Below are 27007 nucleotides of genomic sequence, written 5' to 3'. Positions count from 1 at the left end.
TAGCATTTTCCCAAATTTCTTTCGCAGTATCAAAGAACATCAAGTTCACACTGATATGAAGTTCCATACTGTTCCAGAGACAATTCATAATCTGTGCATTCTCTTGGATCCAATCTGGTTGTACCATCATACTTGTTTTGGAATCACTGCTAGAAGCTGTCATCGGTTATTTCTGCAACACTTTCCCAAGAACACCTTCCTGACTCAACAATAGCATTCAACTGACTCAACCATTGGTTCTGAAACTTTAACAGCATAACCGCAACCCCTAAACTTGGAACATCAACATAAGAAATTCTTTTATGAGTCAACCAACCTCACGGTTCACAGAAAACAACACACCAAACACAACAACAATCAGCTGAACTTCACATTCACAGTCCCTCTTCGAACTGCCGAGTAGAGGGAGTTTAAAATACCATCAAACAGTCAACCAATGATGAAACTCGAGGCATGGAAGCCTCCTAACCTTCTGGGCGATCAGTCCTTTTAGGTTCGTCCCCTTCCTTTCTTTTCGTATTAGTAGAAAACCTCAGCCAAACCAATTCTAGGCATCCTTCACTGGTGCAGTCAAGAAACTCGATCAACCAGGCTCTGATACCATGTTAAATAAATAAAAGAAAAGGTTCTGGTTTGAGTCTAGATTGAGGAGTGAAGGAGAAGAAGAAGAGAAGAGGGGGACGAATGGAATAGGGGCAGAACAGTCTCAGTCGTGTATGAGAACTTCCACCCTTGTATGTTTAATTCATAATGACATGTAGAATTACAGTTGTTAGGTTGAAGGGTTTTATGTATTGATGGTTTGGCTGATAAGTGTTCTTATTAGCCTGTATTTGTGTTTAAGTTGTTATGTACTGGGCCTGTGTTAATGGGCCTAAGTTTATTTGGTGTTCTGGGTGTCCCATCACTAATCAAGGGCATTCCAGACATTTCCTGTAACATTGTACTGTAATCTAATATAAATGATAGTACTGTCAATTGGGTTATGCAATTGAAGAGAGCAGAGCCTTTAAGTTCTTGGCTGGCCTGGACCCAGTGTATGAGGGCATAAGGTCACAAATTCTAGGAAGAGATGAATTGCCCGAGTTATATCATGTTTATTATTTGGTAAGGAATGAAGAAGTCAGGAGAAAGGAGATGCAAGTTGACTCTCAGATTCAACTAGCTGAACAATTTGGTGAACATTCAACCCTGATTTCCACTAAGGGAAACAGACATCCAGACAAGAAGCATCTTAAGTGCACTCATTGTGGGGGTGAGAGACATGTAAAAGGAAAGTGTTGGGTCTCGTATCCTCACCTAAAGCCAGCTGCATTGAGAAAGGACAAGAAGCAACAGAAGGGTCATGCGGCCAGTGGGAACCTTGTCACTAGTAACAATGATGACAACTCACAGAGTTTACCAACAGTGGCTTCTTCTCCCATGGGGCAGGTTGCTGATTCCTCTGGAGCTGGTGCCTTGGGCTTCACTGCTAGTGAAGTAGAGGTCCTTAGTCGGGAAGCCCGACTAAGGAGAAGCCCAACTAAGGAGTAATTCTTTTGCTTCCTCCTCTCTTGCCAGATCAGGTATAGTCTCTGCCTTTAGTGCAACTAGTTCTATTGACTCTACTTCTTGGGTTATTGATTCCGGTGCAACTGACCACATGACACGTATGTCCTTATTCTCTTCATATCAATTGTTGTCTGGTCAAGATAAGATGAGAGTTGCTGATGGGTCTTTCTCCACCATCTCTGGAAAATGGGTGGTTGACCTAAGCAAGGACCTCTCTCTTAAATCAGTTCTACATGTTCCCAATCTCACCTAAAATCTTTTGTCTGTTTCAAAACTTACCAAAAATTTGAACTGTAGTATAACCTTTTTTCCTACTCATTGTGTCTTTCAGGAAAGATTGATGAGGAGAACGATTGGGAGCGGTCATGAATATGGAGGCCTCTACTATTTTGATGCAGACATCGGTTCAGCCTTACAAGCATCTGCTGCTAGTAGTCCGAAGAGTGTGGAATCAATAGCTAGGTTGCATCTGTGGCATGCTAGGCTAGGTCATTTACCTCTCTCTTCCTTAGAAATGTTGTTTCCCGAATTGTTTAAGAGCATTTTAAGTTAGAGTTTAGTCTGTGAAGTATGTCAAATGTCAAAACAATGTAAAACTATTTATCCAGTTTCCAGTAATGAAATTCAAGTTCCTTTTGATTTGGTTCATTCTGACGTTTGGGGCCCTTCACCTATTGTTTCTATTGATGACTTTCGTTACTTTATCAGTTTTATTGACCACTACTCTCGATGCACATGGATCTACCTGTTAAAAGGAAGAGATGAAGTGCCACGGATAACTATGGCATTTTGCAAAATGATTGTAACACAATTTGATAAGAGGATTAAGCAATTCCGGTCAGATAATGTTGCTGAATATTTTGAAAATTCCTTGAACTTATTCATGGAAGATGCTGACATGTTACATCAATAATCCTGTGCTAATACCCCTCAGCAGAATGGGGTTGCTGAGCGCAAGAATAGACATCTATTGGAGACAACTCGAGCCTTACTATTTCAGCACAAGGTTCCCAAGCAATACTGGTCTCAAGCTGTACTTATTGCATCATATCTGATAAATCGGATGCCATTTAAGGTGTTGGGTATGAAAGCCCCTTTCTCTGTTCTGTGTCCTACTCTTCCAGACTTTCCTCTTCCTCCACGGGTCTTTGGCTGTATATGTTTTATACATGTGAAGGATCCAAAGAAGACCAAGTTGGATCTTAGGGCTACGAAAGAAATGTTTTTGGGGTATTTTCCTACACAAAAGGGTTACAAGTGTTATAATCCTGTCTCCAAGAGAAACTATGTCACTAGAGATGTGGTCTTTTTTGAGTCTCAACCCTATTTTCAGTCTTCTCAGAATCCTCTTCAGGGGGAGACTAGTGGGATGGAAGAGGATTCTCTTTCTCCCTTCTTTTTTGTTCCCCTATCTGCCTCGGGCCTTCCATCCTCTTTTTCTAAACCTAGTTGTGGCATCCCGGGTCAACCTAGTGAGGCTCCCACTGTGCCGGTTACCTCTCCTGATACTGCAGATATCCCTGAAGGCTCCAGTAGGGAACAAAAAAAGATATGAATCACCTACAACAGAAGGAAAAAGGGCCCTCAAACTCATGATAGCAACTAGTTGGACTCGGATCAATCTATCTCTGCAATCCAAGGTATTTCCAAAACACATACTTCTGATTTGGATCTTCCTATTGCTCTTCGTAAGCCTATCTGTTCTTGCACCACTCGGCATCCCATTGCTGATTTTGTTTCTTACTCACATTTATCTCCAGCCTATCACTCCTTTGTGTCTACTCTTTCCTTTGTACATGTTCCTTCTAGGTACTCAGAGGCCGTGTCTGATCCAAGGTAGAAAGAAACTATGAATGAAGAGATGAAAGCCCTAATGAAAGCAAGAACTTGGGAATTAGTGGATCTTTCAGAGGGGAAGAGCACTATCGGGTGCAAGTGGGTGTTTACTGTAAAGCACAGGGAGGACGGGTCCACTGAGAGGTACAAGGCCAGGCTTGTGGCAAATGGGTTTACTTATAAAGAAGGGATTGACTACAAAGAAACCTTTGCCCCAGTAGCAAAGCTCAACACAATTCGGGTTCTATTGTCATTGGCAACAAATTTTTCATGGGAACTTCATCAGCTGGATGTGAAGAATGCCTTCCTAAATGGTGACCTTCATGAAGAGGTATTTATGGAACCTCCACCAGGCTATGACTTTGATAGAAAGGTGTGTAAACTGAGGAAAGCATTATATGGTTTAAAGCAGTCTCCTCGTGCATGGTTTGAGAGGCTTTGTGGGGCCATGAAGAAAGTGGGACACTCAGAGTGGTGCAAACCATACCTTGTTCATGAGGAGACAGGATAGCAAACTTACAACACTCATTGTTTATGTGGATGATATGGTGTTTATCGAGAATGACTTGGAAGAGATCAAAAGACTGAAGGAGTTTTTGGCTTTTGAATTTGAGATCAAAGACTTGGGTCACTTGAGATATTTTCTTGGGATTGAAGTTGCTAGGTCAAGAGAGGGGATCTACATATGTCAGCAGAAGTATGTTCTTGACCTCCTAGAGGAGACACCTAGAGGAGACAGGCATGATAGGGTGTAGACCAGTAGATACTCCAATAGAACAGAATCATGGCCTACAAGAATCAGTAGGGGAGGACTACTGTGATAGAGATACCAAAAATTGGTAGGGAAGCTGATATATTTATCTCTCACTCGACCAGATATTTCTTATGCTGTGCATGTTGTCAGTTAGTTCATGCACTCTCCAAAGATCCCTCATATGAAAGTAGTTGAAAGGATTCTCAGGTACTTGAAGACTTGCCTAGGAAAGGAATTCTAATAAGAAAAAACAATAAAATTGAAATTGAAGCTTATATTGATGCAGATTGGGCCGGTTTTGTTGGGGACAGAAAATCAACTTCAGGATATTGTACATTTGTGGGAGGGAACCTGGTTACATGGCGCAGTAAGAAGCAGAATGTAGTTGCTAGATCAAGTGACGAAGCTGAATATCGAGCTATGGCTCACGGGGTTGCTGAACTCCTATGGCTCAGGGCTCTTCTTAATGAGCTTGGCATTAAAGCTGAGGGCCCTCTCAGACTGTATTGTGACAACAAGGCTGCCATCAACATTGCAAATAACTTTGTGCAACATGACAGGACAAAACATATTGAGATCGATCTACATTTTGTTAGAGAGAGAATAGTCTCGGGAGAACTCTGCATTCCTTATACTCCATCTGAGATGCAAATTGCAGATGTACTGACTAAAGGGTTGGCTGCAGCAAAATTCGTGGACTTTCTTGGCAAGCTAAACATGATTGACATCCATTCTTAGCTTGAGGGGGAGTGTTAGGTTGAAGGGTTTTATGTATTGATGGTTCGGATGATAAGTGTTCTTATTAGTTTGTATTTGTGTTTAATTTGTTAATGGGCCTAAGTTTATTTGGTGTTTTAAGTAGTCTGGGTGTCCCATCACTAATCAGGGGCATTCCAGACATTTCCTGTAACATTGTATTGTAATCTAATATAAATGATTGTACTGTCGATTGGGTTATGTAGTTCGACATTCTCAGCACCTCTTGGTCTCCTCCTCTCTTCTACTACTTCGGCTACAACATTTCAGCTTACAACAGTATTACTCCTGTATATATTGACTTATGAACAGAGACAAACAGAGTTAAAAGAGGGGAAAAGACTAAAATAACCCTGGAACGAACTGTATTTTAACAAATGGAATCCTAGTTTTGGCTAAAACATTTAACAATTTAATTCAGGTTGTCATACGTTAGGTTAGATGTGCCTTTCTTGATTACCTTAGGTTCTTGTAAACCTTCTTTAACCGATGCTTTAGTAGCCTGCAGAATATGATAAGTTAGTAATTTTGTTCCCTTATTTCTTTTATGATTGGAGTAGAATGTCTTTGTCATTATGTAACATTTTCATGTTTTGGTCTACTTTTTTTATACAGTTCTAACTAGAGGGGAAATTTGTGCCAGGAGAAATCATTTTACCACACTATAGGGCTGTGTTCTGTGGGATTTCTTTGTCTTCTGTTGCTTCATCTGCCTATGGACTTCTCATTGGAAGAAGGTGAGTTTGTCATCATTCCAATCGTTTGTACATTTTCCAGATTACTCTGTCTCCCTTTCAAATATGATCGTAAGGTTAAATCTGTGAACTTCTGTTACAGAATCTCTTCTTCTTTAGGGACTTCTCTCCCTTTGACAATGCCGTGGTTGTCTTTCACCTGTAGTGAATATTGGCGACTATGCCGTGACTCAGTAATTACATGCATTGCAGATCATTCTTCTGACACCTGCTAATCTACGCATTACCGTGTACAACTTTTTTCAAAATCAATTCTTTGTTGCAACTTGGTTCTCATTGTTTAATATCATTTTAACCGAGGAATGAGTCTATTCTCATACATCAAGGGGAATGAAGTAACTGGTGGTTCACTCAGCAAAAATTTCTAGCAATCGGAGATAAAATGGTCCTTGCTTCCTATTTGGTATGTGTGTTTTTTCCTAGCATACTAAAATCCTGTTTTGAACATTTGTTTCATGTTCTGATAATTGGATACCTGTACAAGGATATTGTATTATGTCAGATACTTAAATTTTTATTGTTAATTTCATTTCTCAAACCATGTGCAGCCATGTGCTTGCTGCATCTGGGTAGCATAGATTCATGTAGTGAGGCCTTTTTGTTTTGGTTAGAGGAATTCCTAGCTGTCCAAAGGACACTTTTGAATGCTGGCCAGTTCTAAATGGGATCAAAAGGGCAAAAATAGCTTGGTCTGTTTCTCCTTTTGCATTTTGTTGGGAGATTTGGAAGGAGAGAAACAGAAGGCTCTTCCAAGGCAAGGCAAAATTTAAGGAGTTGTGCTCAACTATAGGGAGAATAATTTTGGATTGGATTTTAGTTTAATCCTTCTGAATTTTCTGGGATTATTAGAGTCTTTAGGTGCTGTCTTTTGGGATTGTTTGGATTCAGGTTAAAGTTCTTGATGTAATTCTTGTTTTTCTTGTATTTTCTTTTGTTGAGTGATTACTTTTCACCTCTTCTTATTTGTAACTTTTGTTTAAGATTGATGAAATTTCTTTTTATTTATTTTCAAAAAAAAAAGGTTCATGTGTGCTTATGTTAGGCATTGGCTTTAGGATCAAATATCTAGTTGAATTCAAAAGGTTGTTTGATGAGTAGAAGATTCACAAGAGTTGCTTCTTTTGATATTAAAAACACACTTTTCTATTTTTATTTTCATTTTTTGATTATTATAAACTGTATGTCACACATTAGTCTTTGAATAGGATACCTCAGAAAAACTTGTATTGGATTAGGGAACGATGATAAGGCTTTGGATAAATAAGAAGAAGACTTTATAACAAGTTCAGCACCTGCGAGGTTTCTAAGTCTCTAAGCCCTTTCCTAAAGCCAAAATTCCAAGGGAGCCTGTTATATGAGGAGACAAAGAGAGTAATAGGTTTTAACTCTATAGATGAATATTGAAAATAGGGCTGGAAAGAAATATTTCGAGGCTGTATCCCTCCGCCATATCTTTCCAGAATCTAGTCTTGTTTCTAGAAAAGACATACCTAACAAGTTGCAAAAATAGAGGAAATAGGCTGGATATGGCTTTCCAAGGTGATGATGACAAAGATGCTCAACATAATAACCCTGCATCCCATCCATTAACGAATACTTTACAAATGCTACTTACCATATTATGCAATAGCTTATCTGTATCCATTGTAAATCTCCATAACCAATTCCCAAGAAGAGTAGAGTTTCTATTTACTAGGTTTCCTAATCCCTATCCTACATCCTCCTTAGGGGTGAGCAAAAAAACTGAAAAACCGAATCGACTGAAAAAACTGATTGAAACCGAACCGAAAAATTGGTTAACCAAACTGATCGGTTCGGTTTCGGTTTGGTGTTTTTAAAAAACCGAAGGTACTGGTTTGTTTTCGGTTAACCAATATAGAAAACCGGCAGTTAATTGAACCGATCGGTTTGCATATATTTCTATATATTTATATATATTTATGTGTATTATATATTATATATATTTTAATATTTTTTATATATTATAAATTAATAAATATGCATTATATATAAATATATATTTTCATAATATGATATATTATTTATTAATTAAAATATAATATTTTATATATACTTATAATTTTTTATTATATATTTATATTTATTTTTATAATATATATTATAAAAATTAAAAAATAGAAAAACCGACGAATCGAACCGGTCAACCGGTTAACCGACTGGTTTAGGTTTGGTTTCGGTTACTAGTTTTCCAAAAACCGGTAGTACCGGTTCGGTCCAAGAAAAGCCTCACGGTTCAGTTAACCGAACCGTGAGCACCCCTAATCCTCCTTTTACGAAACTCTCATTTGATCAAGTGACTCCCCTGGTTCCCTTATGAAATTCCTCATTACCTTTTCAAGTCTTCTTGCCACCATTAGAGGAATTTTAAAGATTGAGAATTAATACATGGGGAAATTAGCTAAAATTGAATTTATTAGTGATTCTGTTTCCTAGTAAAATATAATTTCTCTTCCAAGTGGCTAATTTTTTGAGAATTTGTTGAAAACAGGTCCAAAAACTATTAGATCTTGGGCTTCCTCTCAGATTCTGACATATTAGCCACTGGTTTACTGAACACTCCAAGATTTTGACACATCCTTCTACCTCCTCTCTAATGTTTATACTTCAATATAGCTTTTATTTAGTTCATCCTATTTTATTCTATTTTCTTGACAGAAATGCAAATTTTTCTCTTCTTCTTGATCTAGGGCATCCTGTTTCGATTGATGTTGCATCTCAACTTGATTTTTGAGAATATATTTAATTATCACCAAACTCACTTTTGTCCATGCTACTTGATTTTTTTTCATCAACAGAGAAAATTGTAATAAGGTAAAAAAATTCTTTGGTTAAAATAAAAAAACCAGGATAGACATCCAAGGAAAAAAAACGAACATATAAAGAGAAGTGAGTCTGGCAGCCAATCCCACAAGAGGCATGCAAGATGTACAAAAGAAACCCCTAACCTGGATAATCAGAACTTCACTCCCTTTGAACCCTTTTTACCATGCCTGTCAGGTATTGGAAAATCTTGGAATCCATTTGATTTTTCTATAGTCTTAGAAGTTCTTTAACTTTTCATAAGTAGCTCAGATCCACGACATTGTTAAAGGTGCTTTTAGATATTATATATCCATGGTCATATTCAAACAAATAGAACATCTTTTTTTCCATTTGCAAGAATCTATTATAAGTTCTCTAACCACCCTCTAGTAGTTTTGTCTGGTTGATTAGATTTCTTAGTCATTCTTTGATTGACTTTTCATTATTACCTTACTTGAGGTATTTTAGTTGCAATTGTTCTGCATTTAGTTGTGAATCAGCTTCAAGTGGACTTACAAATCTGCCTTGCCTTTACCAGAAGTGGCAAACGAAAACTTCACCAAATTGTTGGATGATAACAAACTCAAGGGCCCTAATTATGCTGGTTGGTTCCGAAACCTTATGCTGGTTCTAACGTCTGAGAAATTGGACAAAATTGATAAGAACCCTGCTCCGGATCGTCCGGGTGACAGGGCTTCTAAGGCCCGAAGAGGAAAGTATCAAGAATGGGAAGAGAAAAACTCTCTTGCCCAGTGTTATATTATAGCCTCTTTGGACAAATCGATACAGCGACAATTCGATAAGATCGAAGTGTCCAAAGATATATTGGATAGTCCGAAGACTATGTATGAAGAGCAGAATCGTTCTACTCGACAAAAGGTCTTAAAATTGTTTATGACCGCGCAGATGACCGAGAACCAACAGATTCATGACCATTGTCTAAAGATGATGGGTTATATTAATGAACTGGAGGCTCTCAGGTCTGGGCTACATCATGACACCAAAATTGATGCTGTCCTCAATTCCTTACCTCTGTCATTCAATCAGTTTATCATGAATTATAACATGAATAAGCTAAATGTTAGCCTTCAAGAATTTTTTTCCATGCTTGTTGAAGGTGGCAAATTTGGCAAGAAAAGTGGAAGGCTAAAAGGAAGGCTCAAAAGAAGGGTAGCAAAACTAAAAAGCAGAAGAAAGATAAGGCATCGGATGCCTGTCACTTTTGCAAATAGACCGACCACTGGAAGAGGAATTGTCCTCAATATCTGGAGACTAAGAAGCAAGGTAATTTCGAATCTTTTACCATAGAGACCAATTTGTTGGTCACTCCTGCTTCCTGGTGTATTGACTCCGGGGCTTCAACTCATGCATGTTGTAGAGAACACTGATGTGGGCCCCACAGCTACGGTCCCACTGTGTTCGTAGGGTAGAATATGTTCTAGTCTGCCTAGGGTTAGCTATTGGTCATTTAGTTGTTTCAGTTGTTATTTATTTTAGTCTTTGTTCTACTCTATTTGTTATGTAAAGACTAAGGGCAGATCTATCCTTTCCATGTAATGAGCATAACCTATAAATATTAATTAAAGTGGCGGCGACAGAACATTAAGCTTCTGCTCCTCCTTTCAACCCTTGTGTTCTACTGCTTCTCCTCCCTCTTCCTCTTCTCTCTTCTTTCTTTTCTTCTTATCTTCGATCCTGAGATCCATTAGGGTTCAAGACTGATAACAGTCCTGAACTTCTACTTGGTATCAGAGCCAAGTTCTCTCATGTGAGTCTAGCCCAGCCAACCACATGAGAACAATCTAAGGCTGGAAGATGAGAAAGTAGAGTTCGTTGACTGGTTCTTGGAGATCTCCAGAGGATTAGAAGCTGTTTGAAGAAGTGTCACAGTTGTAGCAAGTTGGTGATCAGGAAGAATCAGAGAAGGCTAGGGTTCGGGTAACCTTGGTAGGCAGCGAACTGCATTCTACTGTAAGTTTTTTACTTTCTGAGAGAAGTAACATCAGAAAAGATAGGTTGGACCTATCCAGCAAGGGTGGCCGAACTACTCTAGGGTTTTATCTCTCTATTCTCTAGGGTTTCTCTAGGGTTTTGTCCTATCCCTACGGCAAACCCTAGTATTAGGCCGAACATTGTGATCTTATTCGTGAGTACAGATTGGTTCTACACTGATTTTGTGACTGTTGTTGTGTGTCCTAGTGCTGGTTTTGATTGTAGTAACCATAATCTTTGATACTTCTGGTTCTTGACTGAAATGGAGTTTAAGAATTAGGCAGAAGGCGGTTTTGGGAACAGCAGTTATGGTGGTGGTTCTGAGACAGGTTTTTAGATTACAACCGTAAAGTTTGATGGATCAAACTATTTGGAATGGGCCCAATCAGCCATGATGGCTATTGGGGAAATGGGCAAAGTAGGGTATGTCTTGGGAGATGTGACAGAACCTTCCAAGGGAGACTCTATGTATACCAAGTGGGTCCAAGAAAACTACTTGGTTATGACATGGCTCTGTAATTCAATGCAGCCCCATATCAGCCGAAATTACTTATGGGCAAAGACAACCAAGGAGATATGGAATGTGATGAAAGAGACTTACTCCCAACCCCTTAATGTTGCCAGAGCATATGAGTTGAAATGTGAGGTGAATGCCCTTAAACAAGGAGAGAAACCGGTGTTGGTCTATTTCTCTAACTTACCGTCCCTGTGGCATGAGATTGATCACTTAGAGACTCTTGAGTGGGAGAGTCCCAAAGATGCTCAAATACATAGAAAGCACATCGAGACAAACAGAGTGTTTGAGTTCCTAGCAGGACTGAATTCAGAATATGGTATTGTGAGGCAGCAGATCTTGACCAGAGATAGTGTGACCCTCTCTCAGGCATACTCCTTAGTGCATAGTGAAGAGACCAGGAGGAAAGTCATGATGCAACCTCAGCCGCTTACACCTGCCTTGGTAGCTGTCAAACCCAAAACAAAGGGTGATTCAGAGAGGGACAGAAAGAAGTAAGATAAAAGGGATGTGGTGTGTGAGCATTGCAAGAAACCTAAACACACAAAAGAAACATGTTGGAAGCTGCATCCACATTTGGTTCCGGCAAAGTTGAGAAATAAAAGGAGTAATGCTCATGTGGCTACGACTACTGATTCAGCATCCTCATCTGGCACGAGAGGCACACCATTAGAGACCTTAGCCGCAGTTCGGGCTGCTCTAATATAATTGGAGAAGGAAGTTGGCAGTTCAACTCAGTTACCGCATTCATCATTAGCTCCGACTACATCGGCCTTTGCACACTCAAGTACTCGAGCCTCAGCCTACCATGCCTCCGCTCCAGGTACTACTGAACCGTGTTGGGTAATAGATTCAGGTGCATCCGACCATATGACTAGCTTGCCCTCTTTGTTTACTACTTATCACTTATCTTCTGGTAGGGATAAAGTATCTATAGCTGATGGCTCTCTTGTCCCTATTTCTGGCAAGGGTGACATCAAACTGTCAGATACTATATCCTTGTATCCTAGTCCTCTGTCTTGCATGTTCCTAAACTGGATACTAACCTCCTTTCCGTCAGTAGTATTACCAAACATTTGAATTGCTCAGTAACTTTTTTTCCTGACCGATGTGTTTTTCAGGACATGGAGACGAAGAAGGTGATTGGGACTGGCTGTGAGACGAATGGGATCTATCTGCTCGGGGAGAGTTCTCGTCGGGAAGAGTCAGTGGATAAAAAGTTATTTGTTTCTCAAGTTGTGAGTCCGGTTATGTTGTGGCATAACCGATTGGGTCAATTTATCTTTTCGGTCCTTGAAGAGTCTGTTTCCTACTTTGTTTGAGTCTGTTGAGTCATCTCAGTTGAAGTGTGAAAGTTGTGAATTGGCTAAACATTGTAGAAACTCTTATTCATTGAGTAATAAAAGGAGTAATAGTTTTTTTGATATTGTGCATACTGATGTTTGGGGGCCATATCACATTCCTTCTATGGGGGGGTACAGGTATTTTTTGCTATTTGTTGATGACCACACCCGGTTTTCGTGGGTTTATCTTATGCGATCACGAGATGAGGTGCCTGTCCTGACCCAAAACTTCCACCAAATGATCCTAACACAGTTTGATGCCAGGATAAAAGTGCTTAGATCTGATAATGCAAAGGAATACTTTGCTAAGCCATTGGCATCATACCTCCTTAATCATGGGGTTATCCACCAGAGCACGTGTCCTCATACACCTCAGCAGAATGGGGTTGCCGAGAGGAAGAATAGGCACATCTTGGAGGTGGCTAGAAGTATTATGTTTACCTCCAATGTCCCTATTCGCTTCTGGGGTGATGCTATCCTTATGGCGGTATATCTTATTAATCGGATTCCTTCTCGGGTACTTGATATGAAACCTCCTTTTTCCCTTCTATACCCCAATGAGGAGTTGTTCACTATTCCCCTCAAGACATTTTGTTGTACCTGTTTTGTTCAGCTTCTTGGTCCCAATCACTCCAAGTTTCAACCCAAGGCCTCCAAATGCATCTTTTTTGGTTATACACAAACTCAAAAGGGTTATTGTTGTTATGATCCTGTCTCTGGGAAGAAGTTTGTATCCGTGGACAGGGTTAATACATTTGGGGCTGTTCCCTTACCTATTCCAGTTGATGATGAGGGCTGTAGTAGCGAGGGTGGTCAAAGGGATCGGGAGTTGAGAGTCTATCATAGGCGATGCATGTAGATTGATCCTAGTCATCAGCAGTCCCAGCCAACTACAATCTCTTCTGTGGCTCCAAGTCCAGATATTACAGTCCCAGGGCCCACAGAGACTCCTTCCATTGTTGCTACCTCACCCTTTGCAAATGACCTTGACCTTCCCATTGCCCTCCGTAAAGGAAAACGGCATTGCACCACATCTACAGCCCACTGCATCTCCCAGTTTTTGTCCTATGATCGCCTATCTCCCTCCTACAGGTCCTATCTCACCTCTGTTGCTGATGTCCCTATTCCAAGAACAGTGCAAGAAGCCCTATCAGTCCCGGAGTGGAGAGGTGCAATGCAAGTTGAAATGGATGCCCTGTTGAAAAATAATACCTGGGAGCTAGTTGACTTGCCCAAAGGAAAGAAACCAGTTGGATGCAGGTGGGTATTTACTGTGAAGCATAATGCGGATGGTTCCATTGAGAGGTACAAAGCTTGGCTAGTTGCAAAAGGGTTCACTCAGACTTATGGTATAGACTACTTGGAGGCATTTGCTCCAGTAGCCAAGATGACCACCATTCGGGTTCTATTATCTCTTGCAGCAAACTACACTTGGCCTTTGTACCAAATGGATGTTAAGAATGCTTTCCTGAATGGGGACTTGCAGGAAGAGGTCTACATGCAGTTGCCTCCTGGATTCTATGATACAAAGGCAGGTAAGAAGGTTTGTCGGCTCAATAAGGCATTGTATGGTTTGAAGCAGTCACCTAGAGCTTGGTTCGACAGATTCAGACTAGCCCTTGGGAAGTTCAGTTATGTACAGGCCCAGTCAGATCATACACTGTTCATCAAGAGGGTGGAGTCGTCACTGACACTACTTGCAGTTTATGTTGATGATATTGTGGTCACAGGAAATGACAACCATGAGATTGAGTCCCTCAAACAGCTCATTCATCAAGAGTTTGAGGTGAAAGATCTGGGTGGGTACACTACGGTATTTTTTGGGTATTGAGGTTGCTAGATCTAAGCAGGGGATCTTTGTCTCTCAGAGGAAATGTGTTAGATCTCTTGACTGAAACTGGAAAGCTAGGTGTCAAACCTGCAGATACACCCATTGAACAGAACCACAGGATTAGTGCAGAGAGTGGGGAGCTGTTTGAAGACAAAGTTATGTTCTAGCGGTTAGTGGGAAAGCTCCTATATCTATGCCTTACCTGATCAGGCATCAGTTATGCCGTTAGTGTTATCAGTTAGTACATGCATTCTCCTAGAACCACGCACCTTCTAGCAGCAGAAAGAATACTAGCATACTTGAAGAGATGCCCGGGTAGAGGTATACTGTTCAAGAACAATGACCACATGAAGGTGGAAGTCTATACGAATGCCGATTGGACTGGGAGTGTTGATGACAGAAGGTCTACTTTTGGATATTGTGCTCTTGTGGGAGGTAACCTGGTTTCTTGGCGGAGTAAGAAATAGAGTGTTGTCTCTCGATCCAGTGCTGAAGCTGAGTACAGGTCAATGGCTAATGGAGTGGCTGAAATTCTTTGGCTGAGATCACTACTTGAGGAGTTGGGTATTGAGTATGAGAAGCCTCTGATGCTGTATTGTGATAATTAAGCGGCTATTAATATAGCACACAACCCAATGCAGCATGACAAGACTAAACATATTGAAGTTGATCGACACTTTGTACGAGAGAGGGTCTCATCACAAGAAGTATGTCTCCCATACATCACCTCCAATATGCAACTGGCAAATATCCTCACTAAAGCTGTATCACAGAAGAAGCTAGAGGCAGATCTATCCAAGTTGGGAATGATAAACATTTATTCCCAACTTGATGGGGAGTGTAGAGAACACTGATGTGGGCCCCACAACTACGGTCCCACTGTGTTCGTAGGGTAGAAGATGTTCTAGTCTGCCTAGGGTTAGCTATTGGTCATTTAGTTGTTTCAGTTGTTATTTATTTCAGTCTTTGTTCTACTCTATTTGTTATGTAAAGGCTAAGGGCAGATCTGTCCTTTCCATGTAATGAGCATAACTTATAAATATTAATTAAAGTGGCAGCGGCAGAACATTAAGCTTCTGCTCCTCCTTTCAACCCTTGTGTTCTACTGCTTCTCCTCCCTCTTCCTCTTCTCTCTTCTTTCTTTTCTTCTTATCTTTGATCCTGAGATCCATTAGGGGTTCAAGACTAATAACAGTCCTGAACTTCTACTCATGTAACTCAATGCAGGGGTTCAAGATAAGCAGAAGATTGAGGGACGGAGAAGTGACGCTCTACTTGGGGACTTCTGCAACAGTTGTAGCTACAACCATAGGATTTGTAGAACTAGTTTTTAGAGAAGGAACAATTGTACTTAAATGTTGTATTTTCGTACCTAATTTAAGAAGAAATTTGATTTCTGTCTCAAAATTGTGCATAGATGGTTATTCTATCTTATTTAGTAATGTGATTACTATTAAACGGAATAACAAATTCCTCGCATATGGAGAATTTGAAAACGGTCTCTATGTTCTCCATTCTTCTCTGGAAACAAACATTACCGAAACTACGTCAGAAATAATCCCCAAGAAGAGGATTCGTGATACAGTTAATCCCACATGCTTGTAGCATTACCGACTTGGCCATATTAGTATAGATCGTATTACAAGGTTGGTAAAGGATGGTCATTTGGATTTTATAACTGTAAAAGATTTCCAACTTGTGAACTTTGCTTTCAGGGTAAGATGAAGAAGCGACCATTTACCAGTAAGCCTGAAAGATCTATAGGCACATTTGACCTGATACATATTGATGTATGTGGCCCTCTGAATGTTAGGACACATAACCAACACGTTTATTTCATAACATTTATTGATGATTACTCATGGTATGGTTACGTGTACCTAATGAGACATAAGTTTGAATCTTTTGAAAAGTTCAAGGAGTTCAGATAAAAAGTCGAGAAACAGTTAGGGAGAGAAATTAAGACCCTTTGATCAGATCGATGTGGCGAGTATTTCTCTGACGAATTCAGGGACTACTTAAAGGACAATGGGATTGTATCACAACTAACTCCTTCTGTTACACCACAATTAAACGGTGTGTCAGAAAAGAGAAATCGGACTCTATTAGATATGGTTCGATCACTTCTCATCCACTCAGAGTTACCCACGCCCTTTTGGGGTTTCGCATTAGAGACTGCGATTTACGTGCTGAACTAGGTTCCAACCAAATCCGTTCCAAAAACTCCATATGAGCTATGGGCTGGTAAGAAACCAAGTGTGAGACATTTGAAAATTTAGGGTTGTCCGACACATGTCAAAAGAACTAGTGCTGACAAATTGGAATCCAAGACCAGCCGTTGCCTATTTGTAGGTTACCCCAAAGGCTCTATAGGTTACTTATTCTATGATCCAAAAGAGCAAAAGGTGTTTTGCAGTCGAAATGCCCACTTCCTAGAAGAAAATTACATTATGAATAATCATCATCAGGAAGTTGTTCTTGATGAGGACAGCCCAGGGGTAGTGGGAGATGTCCCACCAGCTCTAGAAAATTACCAACCTAGAAGATCTACCCGGGTTTCCAGGCCTCTAGTTCGTTACGACTTTGACCAAGAAAGTTACTTGGTGGAAGCCACGACTAGTGAGGCGTGACTTATTCGGAAGCTATGTTGGACATAGATTCTTTGAAGTGGGTAGATGTCATGTGAGTTGAGATGGACTTAATGTAGACTAATGGAGTCTGGACTCTAGTAGATCCACCCCCTGGGGTAAAGGCAATTTGTTGCAAATGGATCTATAAGAGGAAGAAGGGCCCCGTCGGTAAAGTTGAGACCTACAAGGCTCGTCCTGTGGCGAAAGGGTACACTCAGAAAAAAGGGAATCAGTTATGAGGAAACCTTTTCGCCCGTGGCCACGCTTAAATCCATTAGGATCCTGGTAATTGTAGCAGCGTACCATGACTACGAGATTTGGCAAATGGATGTGAAAGCGCATTCCTGAATGAAAATTTTACTGGAGATATCTATATGCAGCAACCGCAAGGTATCATAGCTGCAGGTCAGGAACACATAGTATGTAAACTCAACCGATCCATATATAGACTTAAGCAATCTTCTAGGAGTTGGAACATTCGGTTTGACTCTACTGTCAAACAGTTTGACTTTGAGCAAAATCCGGATGAACCTTGTGTTTATAGGAAGACCAGTGGGGATAAGGTTACATTCTTGGTTCTGTATGTAGATGACATTCTACTCATTGGGAATGATGTAGGAATGTTAACTACGGTGAAAGTGTGGCTTTCACAGGAATTCTCCATGAAAGATATTGGAGAAGCCTCGTACATATTGGGTCTTCGACTCTATAGAGATAGATCGAAGAGGATAATAGGATTATCCTAGTTTGCTTACATCGACAAGATAGTCAAGAGATATAGTATGAAGAACTCCAAGAAAGGAGATGTTCCATTTAGGCATGGAGTCACTATCTCCAAGGGTATGTCTCCCAAGACTCCCGAAGAGATTGAGGTCATGAAAGAGATTCCCTATGCCTCATTCGTAGGGAGCATCATGTATGCCATGTTGTGCGCTTGTCCTGACATTTCTCAAGCAGTGAGTGTGGTAAGCAGATACCAATCTAACCCAGGGCAAGAGCATTGGACCGCTGTGAAAAACATACTAAAATACCTTCGAAGGACAAAAGAGTTTTGTCTGGTATTCGATGGTAGTTCACTACAAATCCAGGGGTATATTGATGCCGACTTCCAATCAAATCCAGATGATAGAAAGTCTAAATCTGGTTATATCTTCACGATAGGATCGTGGGGGTCCACTGCAGATTCCACAACCAAGACGAATACATTGCCGCAAGTGAAGTTGCCAAGGAAGCCGCTTGGATGAAGTTCATTCAGGAATTAGGAATAGTTCCATCCAGCACATCACCCATTCCATTGTTGTGTGACAACACTAGAGCCATTGCTCAGGCTAAGGAGTCACGAGCCCACTCGAAGTCGAAGTACATTGAGAGGAAGTATAATGTATTGCGGGAGATAGTTGGAAGAGGAGACGTCCTGATTTAGAAGGTAGCATTAGTAGAAAATGTAGCAAACCCATTAACTAAGCCACTGACACAGAAAGTGTTTGAGAAACATGTGGAAAGTATGAGACTCCGGCTTGTACTCGACTGGACCTAAGTGCAAGTGGTAGTTGTTAGACAGTTATGCCCTTAGCTCCAATTAGATTGATGTATCTTTTGACATTTATCGTAAATGAATAAAGTGCACAATTGATTCATGTCATTGTGGTATGTTTTTGTGTAATTCCCTTAAACTGGACACTTATGAGACTCATGCTAGTTTAGAATTTTCACAGTAGTTGGATAGATCTGGGGAGATTTATCCTGCCAAGGCTGACACTAATGTACCGCCAAGTTGGTTGGGGTGGCTTGTTTTAGCTGCCAGGGTGAGACCTGAGGTACATGTAGTGTGGGTTTTCTTGAAACCCTGAACTGGACCAAAATTCCAGTATTGGCCTGGACCTTGGAGATAGATGGGCAATATTGGAATGTTACACCTGACCCCTAGACTCGATTATGGTATTGCACTAGGTGTCGAATCGGACTGTCTTTGATATGCCAATCAGTGAGATCCTTAGGAGGAGTCAAAACCTAGGTATGTTGGGACAGGAGTGGGTGATCATAGTGACAGGATCAGCCCCTTTGTCGGATAAAGTGAATGATCGGGGATGCACTCTCTTTGATGGAAACCTAAATTGTCGACAGTTGATTTCAACCGTTGAAATTTGTTTTTGCAAAATATATTTATATAGAGATATACATATATATATATATATTATTATAGTTTCAAAATGTTTTGCAAAAGGTTTTAATTCCCGGGATCCATGTGAATAAAGAGTGCAACATTCTTCCTTGCAGCCGAGGGAGAGGTCCTCTCTTGTCGGGTAGTGTTTGATCATTATGGGATGAGAGGTTAAGTGTAAGACCATTGAGGGTAATACCTGATGGGCTAATCTTGCATCTACCCATAGTCCTTGGGTTTTCAAAAGGTGGTTGGACCCAAGGACCATTTAGTGTAAATGTTGGGCCCATTAAGAGTCCATAGTGATGGGTCAGGGGTTCACTGTCTCCTATAGTGAATTCGGCCAGGCCTTGTAACAAAGGCTGGGCTGAACCCATGTGGCTGATGTGTAGATCAATGTTTGTGTCCCACGCCATACAAAGAGAACCAACTGGGCAGGAGGTTAAGAGGTTAAGTGAGCACATAAACTTAATGGGCCTAAAGCCCAATTCGAACTGGGTTAATTAGATTAATTAAATAGGGGCGGATCTGGGTTTGGATCAGTAGATAATGATAAGAGGATAAGTCTTATCCACTTAAAAGAGTCTAGATCCAAATAAATATTTGGATCAGGAATCTCCTAATTTGATTAGGATTAAGCTGATCTTAAACTGTAGATAAGATAAGGGATTATCCTTATCACTTAAAGAGTCCAGATCCAAATAAAGATTTGGATCAGGAAACTCATAATTAGATTAGGAGGTTGCTTGACTATTACTTGTCCAGATATCTGTTTTGCATAGGGGTTGTAAGTCAGTTTATGAGTTCTCCACGTGTTCCTCACCTTGAAGCTATGTCTAGAATCACCAGGTATAGGGATTATTTACAGAGATTTTCGTTATTTGACTTTATTTGGATTCATAAATGTTGACTGGGTTGGATCACCAACAGACAAAAGGTCAACAGTAGGATATTATATGTTTTTAGATGGCAATCTTATTTCTTGGAAGAGGTTTCAATTGGACTGGATTTGGTCCAACCCGATCCAGTCCAATGTGAGTCCACTTATAAATGGACTGGATCCAATCCAGTCCGATCCAATACAAACCAAATCCAATCCAATCCATTAAAATGTAAAGGGATTGGATTGGATCCAATCCAAACCAAATGAAATATAAAAAATTATATAAAAAAACAGAATATAAAAAGTTACAAAAATATATTAAAATGAAGAAAATTTAAAAATTACAAAATATACCCTTTTGGCATTGAAAAAGCACTTTTGTAAAAGTGATTTGATAAAAGTACTTTAAAAAAAGTGTGTATATAAAGGCACTTTAATGATAGTACTTTGTAAAAGTACTTTTATAAATGTACTTTCGTAGAAGTGCTTTTATATAAGTACTTTTATAGAAGTGCTTTTATAAAAGTTCTTATTTAAAAGTAATTTTATAAAGGTACTTTTGTAAAAGCGCTTTTGTAAAAGTGCTTTCGTAAAAGTGCTTTCATAAAAGTACTTTGAAAGTACTTTTATAAAAGTATTATCATAAAAGTGCTTTAGTAAAAGTACTTTAGTACTTCAGAAGAAAAACAGTCTTTTTAGAATAAAGGACTGTTTAGAACAGATGCAGAAATCAAAATAAAACAACAGAAATCATTCTTCTAAGGAAGAGAAGATGAAGAAGAAGATGGCGGCAATAAGGGTTCAGAGTAAGAGAGTTTGAACCTTAATCTCTACTCTTACACCCCTAACACAATTTTATTAAGTTAAACTTTGATAATTTACAAAGAGGCCCTTAGTTGGGCAAGAACATAACATAGAAAGAATAGGCCCAGAATAAGGCCCATTACAGCAAAGAACATAAAAGATAAAGAAGGATAAACAGCCTATGGGCCATTTGTCCCATCTTCTCTAAACTCCCCTCAAGCTGAGCATAGATGTCAATCATGCCAATTTTGCCAGTATCATGCTGAAGTTTAGCCTTGGGAATGCCCTTGGTGAGGAAATCTGCTAAATGTTCTTCAGAGGTGATGAAAGGTAGACATACTTCACCAGAAGCCACTATTTCTCGAATGAAGTGTCTGTCAACTTCAATATGCTTAGTTCTGTCATGTTGTACTAGGTTGTGAGCAATGTTGATGGCGGTCTGATTATCACAGTATAACGTTATTGGCTTATCATTCTCAATCACTAGTTCCTCCATCAATGATTTTAACCACAATAGTTCAAAAACTCCATGTGCCATGGCTCTGTATTCTGCTTCTGTTGAAGATCGAGCAACAACATATTGTTTCTTGCTTCTCCAAGAGACAATATTACCTGCCACCAAGCTGCAGTACCCAGAAGTAGATCTTCTGTCACCAATGTTTCCAACCCAATCAACATCTGTATAGGCTTCAAGTTTCATATGGCCATGCTTGGCAAACAGAATTCCCTTTCCAGGGGAGCCCTTCAAATAACATAGAATTCGCTCTGCTGCTGCCATATGAGTATCTCGGGGAGCATGCATGAATTGGCTGATGCAACTGATAGCATATGCAATGTCTGGCCGAGTCATGCATAGATAAAGAAGTTTTCCAAGGAGTCTCTAGAAGACTCCTTTGTTTTTAACAATATTCCATCTGAAGTAAAGAGTTTATGACTCATATCAATAGGAGTATTAATTGGTCTAACACCCATCTTCCTTGTTTCAAAGAGAAAATCAAGAACATACTTCCTTTGGGAGATAAGAATCCCATCCTTGGATCTAGCAACTTCTATGCCAAGGAAGTATATCAATTCCCCCAGATCTTTGATCTCAAACTCTGTATGAAGAAAAGATTTGATATCATTAATTCCTGAAACATCATTAACAGTCACAACAATATCATCAACATGCACAATCAAGTAAATTGCAAGAAATTCTCTCCTCTTTGCAAAGAGAGTATGATCAGATTGTGTCTGTACATAGCCAAAGTTAACAAGAGCAGCCCTAAACCTCTCAAACCATGCTCTAGGGGACTGTTTTAGTCCATAAAGAGTTCTCTTCAGCTTGCATACCTTTCCATTCATATCTGTTTCATACATCCCTAGAGGAAGAGACATATAAACCTCCTCATGTAATTCTCCATTCAGAAATGCATTCTTTATATCCAATTGATAAAGTGACCGGTCTGAGTGGGCAGCCAAAGATAGAAGAACTCTCACAGAAGTCATCTTGGCAACAGGGGCAAAGGTCTCCAGATAATCAATCCCATATGTCTGTGTATAACCTTTTGCAACCAGCCTAGCCTTGTACCTCTCAATAGTGCCATCAACATGATATTTGATAGTAAAGACCCACTTAGAGCCAACTGGGTCATTCCCTTCAGGCAAATCAATCACTTCCCAAGTTTCATTCTTGAGTAGGGCATCAATTTTGGATCTCATAGCATCCCTCCATTCTGGAATATTAAGAGCTTCTGACGTAGACCTGGGAATCGGGTCAGAGAACAGAAGAAAGGTAGGCAAAATATGAAGGAGAAAGCAGACTATAAGAAAGGTGTTTGGAAATGCAATGTGTAGTACACTTCCTTTTTCCTTTCCTAATTGTAATGGGGATATCAAGGTCTGGGAAGGATGGTTCCAAAGGGGCTGAAACAGTACCTGTTGTCTCATTTGTAACTGAAAGTGCATGAGGCTCATGTGTTGTAGGGGAAACAACCTGCTCATTTCTAGATCTTTGCCTTTGATACATCATGGGATTAAAAAGAGGATGATGAGGTAAAGGGGAAGGGACACTGAGACAGGAAGAATGGAACGATTGATCCTCCCTTGATTCATTTGAAGGAGGAAGAGACTCAGTAAAAGACTCAACTGGGACAGGAAGAGGAAGAACAAAGGCATGTGACAAATCCTCCCCCTTTGGACAATGTTCCTCCATAGAGGAACCATAAAAGGAAGAAAGTGTTACACAGTTTTGTACGCCCTTAGCTCCAATCAATTTTGATGTATTTTTGACATTTAGTGTAAATGAATAAAGTGCATGTTTGATTCATGTTCTGTGGTATGTTTCTGTGTAAGACCCTTAAACTGGACACTTAATGAGACTCGTGTTAGTTTAGAATGTTCATAGCCGTTGGATAAGTCTAGGGAGATTTATCCTGCCAAGGCTGACACTGGTGTGCTACCAAGTGTTGGGGTGGCCTATCTCAGCTGCTAGGGTGAGACCCAAAGCACATGCAGTGTGGGATTACTTGAATCTTTGAACCGGATCAGATTTCCAGTATTTCCCTTGACCTTGGTGATTGATGGGCAAAACTGGAAAGTTACACCTGACCCCTAGACTCGATTATGATACTGCACTAGGTGTCGGATTGGACCGTCTTTGATATGCCAATCAGTGAGATCCTTAGCAGGGGTCAAAACCTAGGTATATTGGAATAGTCTGAGAATTCATCTGAGTGAGTGATCATGGTGACAGGATCAGCCCCTTTGTCGGACAAAGGTAATGATCGGGGATGCACTCTCTCTAATGGAAACCAAACTACTGGCAGTTGATTTCAATCGTTGGAATTTTGTTTTGCAAAATTTATATATAAGATATATAGATATGTATGGTTTCAAAATGTTTGCAAATGGTTTTAATTCCCAGGATCCATATGAGCAGAGAGTGCAACACTGTTCCTTGCAGCCAAGGGTGAGGTCCTCTCTTGTCAGGCAGTGTTTGATCATTATGGGCTGAGAGGTTGAGTGTAAAGCCATTTAGGGTTATACCTGATTGGCTAATCTTGCATCTGTCCACAGTCCTTGGGTTTTCATAAGATGGCTTGGCCCAGGGACCACTTAGTGTAAGTGTTGGGCCCATAGAGTCCATGTGATGGGCTCAAGGGTTTCACTGGGCTTTCCAGTGAATTCGGATAGGCCTTGTAACAAAGGCTGAGCCGAACTTATGTGGCTGATGTGTAGATCAATGCTTGGGTCCCACGCCATACAAAGAAGCCCAACTGGGCAGTAGTTTGGAATCCTGTTGAGCATATAATACATATTGGGCCTAAAGCCCATTTCGAACTGGCTGATTTAATTATCCACTTAAAGGGGTGGATCTGAGATTCAAATAAAGATTTTAATCTGGTAACGTCCTAATAAGATCAGGAGTGGGTTGACCTAATTTGCAGATAGGATTAAGATAATTCCCTATCCAAATACAGATGCTTGTGACAGTGAGACACTATCCTTGTGACAGTGGGCTGACCTCTTCACTACTTACCAAGGCATATGCTTGTGATAGTGAGACACTATCTTTGGATAAAATATTTTGTTTTGTAATATCATACTCTGGGTCTAGTCCGGTTAAGAACTCAAACACCCTGTTTCTCTCAACCAGTTTTCTGTAGGTCTTTGCTTCATTAGTGGTGCCCCAGGTTACAATTTCTATCAAATCTATTTCTTGCCACAAAGACTTCAGTGTTGAGAAGTATACAGCTAAAGGTTTCTCCCCCTGTCTTAAATTCTTCACATCACTTTTCAACTTGTAAGCTCTAGCCGCATTTAATTTTTGGGAATAGGTTTCAGCAACACTGTCACAGATTTCCTTTGCTGAATTCATCTACAAATAGTGTTGACTAATTTGTGGCTGCATTGAGTTCACAAGCCGTCCGATAACAATATAATTTTCTTGCATCCACTTCTCATAAGATGGATCATCTTCTGAGGGAGCCTTTTTACTCCCGGAGATAAAACCCCACTTTTCTCTACCACAGATATGAATGTTTACCGATTGTGACGATGCCAGATAATTAGTTCCATCCAGTTTGACTGTGGTCACAGTCAGTAAAGAGTCAACAGAGGCTCTCGGAACCTGTCCGGATTCAGCAACATTCTTGTTTTCAATCTCAGAGGTGTTCATCTCTTTAAATACTTCAAAAAGATTTCAACTAACTTCAAAAGACATCGAATGAAGATGGAACAAGAACTGTGTTAAGCCTACCTCAATGCAGCAGTACCACAAATCTGAGTCACACCCGGAAGCTGGGAGAAACAGAAACAGAAGTCGCACCTTGTAGACTACACGGAACACCAACCAACTTGGTTCGGTCTTCAAGAAAGAAAATCAGAAAACCTCCAAACACTGAGCACCCAGTCCAAACACCCTGTGGAGCTCGCAAACAGATTTCTCCAGAAGCTAGGGTTTCGGGCAGTACACTGGAATCAGCCAAGGAGGCGACACAATCAGTCCTCTTCTCTCTAGAAACCACTAACAACTGGGCAGAATCGAGTCTCTTTAACAGTCCGTATGGTTTAGTTCTCCATACACATTGTGTATGGGAAAGAAAAAAGGTGAAAAAGAGGGAAAAAGAGCCTGCTCTGATACCAAGAAGAAAAACAGTCTTTTGAGAATAAAGGACTGTCTAGAACAGATGCAAAATCAAAATAAAACATCATTCTTCTAAAGAAGAGAAGATGAAGAAGAAGATGGCGGCAATAAGGGTTCAGAGTAAGAGAGTTTCGAACCTTAATCTCTACTCTTACACCCCTAACACAATTTTATTAAGTTAAACTTTGATAATTTACAAAGAGGCCCTTAGTTGGGCAAGAAATTAAAAGAACATAACATAGAAAGAATAGGCCCAGAATAAGGCCCATTACAGCAGTAGTCGATCAAGACTACAATTCGCCTTGAATCCTAACAGATTTCAGATTTGGGAAAGGTAGAAGAAAAGTAGGAGGAAAAAGAGGAGAAGAACCAGAAGTACTCAAAGGTTTGAAAGGAGGAACAAATTCAATCAATCTGCTGCCACCACTCTCTTAATATTTATAGGTTATGTTTAGTACATAGGGGAAAGGATAGGACTGCCCTTAATACTTACATGGCAAGAAAAAAAACAAATAAAAGAATGAAATAAATAACACACTGAAATAACAAGCTGACTACCAACTAACACTGACATGACTAATAATAGTTGCACATGCTGTCCTACGAACGGGGTGGGGACCACAGCCGTGGGGCCCACATCAGTTTTCTCTACACTCCCCCTCAAGTTGGGAATAGATATTTGTCGTTCCGAACTTGAACAGGTCTGCCTCTAACTTCTTCCTTGGTATAACCTTGGTGAGGAGATCTGCGAACTGCATGTTTTTAGGTGATATACGGGAGACACACTTCCTGTGATGAAACCCTCTCTCGGGCAAAATGTCGATCAACTTCGATATGTGTAGTTCTGTCATGCTGCACCGGATTGTGGGCTATATTAATTGCCGCCTGATTATCACAATACAACATCAAGGGCTTCTCATAATCAACACCCAACTCTTCAAGTAGTGATTTCAGCCACTCCGATAGCCATTGACCTGTATTCAGCTTCGGCACTAGAGCGGGAAACAACACTTTGTTTCTTACTCCTCCAAGAGACAAGGTTACCTCCCACAAGGGCACAATATCCAGAGGTAGACCTCTTGTCATCAGCACTCCCAGCCCAATCAGCATCTGTATAGACGTCCACCTTCATGTGATTATTGTTCTTGAACAGTATACCTCTCTACCTGGGCATCTCTTCAAGTATGCCAATATTCTCTCTACTGCAAGAAGATGAGTAGTTCTAGGGGAGTGTATGTACTGACTGACAACACTGACTGCATAACTGATATCTGGCCGAGTGAGGCAGAAATATAGGAGCTTTCCAACCAACTATTGGAACATAACTTTGTCTTCAAGAGGCTCCCCACCCTCTACACTGATTTTATGATTTTGTTCAATGGGTGTATCGGCAGGCTTGACACCTAACTTTCCAGTTTCTGCCAACAAATCTAGAACATATTTTCTCTGAGAGATAAAGATTCCCTTTTTAGATCTAGCAACCTCAATACCCAAAAAGTACCGCAGTGCACCAAGATCTTTCACCTCAAACTCTTGATGAAGGAGCTGTTTGAGGGATGCAATCTTACTACTGTTATTCCCTATCACTACAATATCATCCACATATACAACAAGCAGGGTCAAAGAAGAGTCCACCCTTTTAATGAGCAGTGTATGATCTGACTGGGCCTGTACATAACCAAATTTTCCAAGGGCTAGTCTAAATCTATCAAAACAAGCTCTAGGGGACTGCTTTAATCCATACAAT

At 40.2% G+C, this 27007-nt stretch overlaps 1 protein-coding gene across 19 annotated transcripts in view; it reads left to right on the top strand.

Moving 5' to 3' along the window:
* LOC148872206 (uncharacterized) overlaps nucleotides 1-27007 on the top strand; it is a 64634-nt gene that overhangs the window by 28502 nt on the left and 9125 nt on the right. For 6 of the 19 annotated variants that reach the window (XM_088967195.1, XM_088967202.1, XM_088967209.1 and 3 more), the window contains 2 exons: nucleotides 5541-5634; nucleotides 5735-6055. The exons of 2 other annotated variants lie outside the window; for them this stretch is intronic. In XM_088967195.1, the coding sequence (XP_088823321.1) occupies nucleotides 5541-5634; nucleotides 5735-5867 (227 nt within the window). In that variant the 3' untranslated portion in view covers nucleotides 5868-6055. Of the gene's footprint in view, nucleotides 1-5512; nucleotides 5635-5734; nucleotides 6056-27007 lie in introns of those variants that run through there. 11 more of the 19 variants (XM_088967200.1, XM_088967214.1, XM_088967213.1 and 8 more) reach the window with 6 other exon arrangements.

The sequence above is a fragment of the Nelumbo lutea genome, chromosome 2 (assembly GCF_056320005.1).
Source record: "Nelumbo lutea isolate HS-2025 chromosome 2, American lotus-T2T, whole genome shotgun sequence".
Lineage (NCBI taxonomy): Eukaryota > Viridiplantae > Streptophyta > Magnoliopsida > Proteales > Nelumbonaceae > Nelumbo > Nelumbo lutea.
Note: the sequence above shows the minus strand (reverse complement) of the source record. Positions and strands in the feature narration are given on the sequence as shown.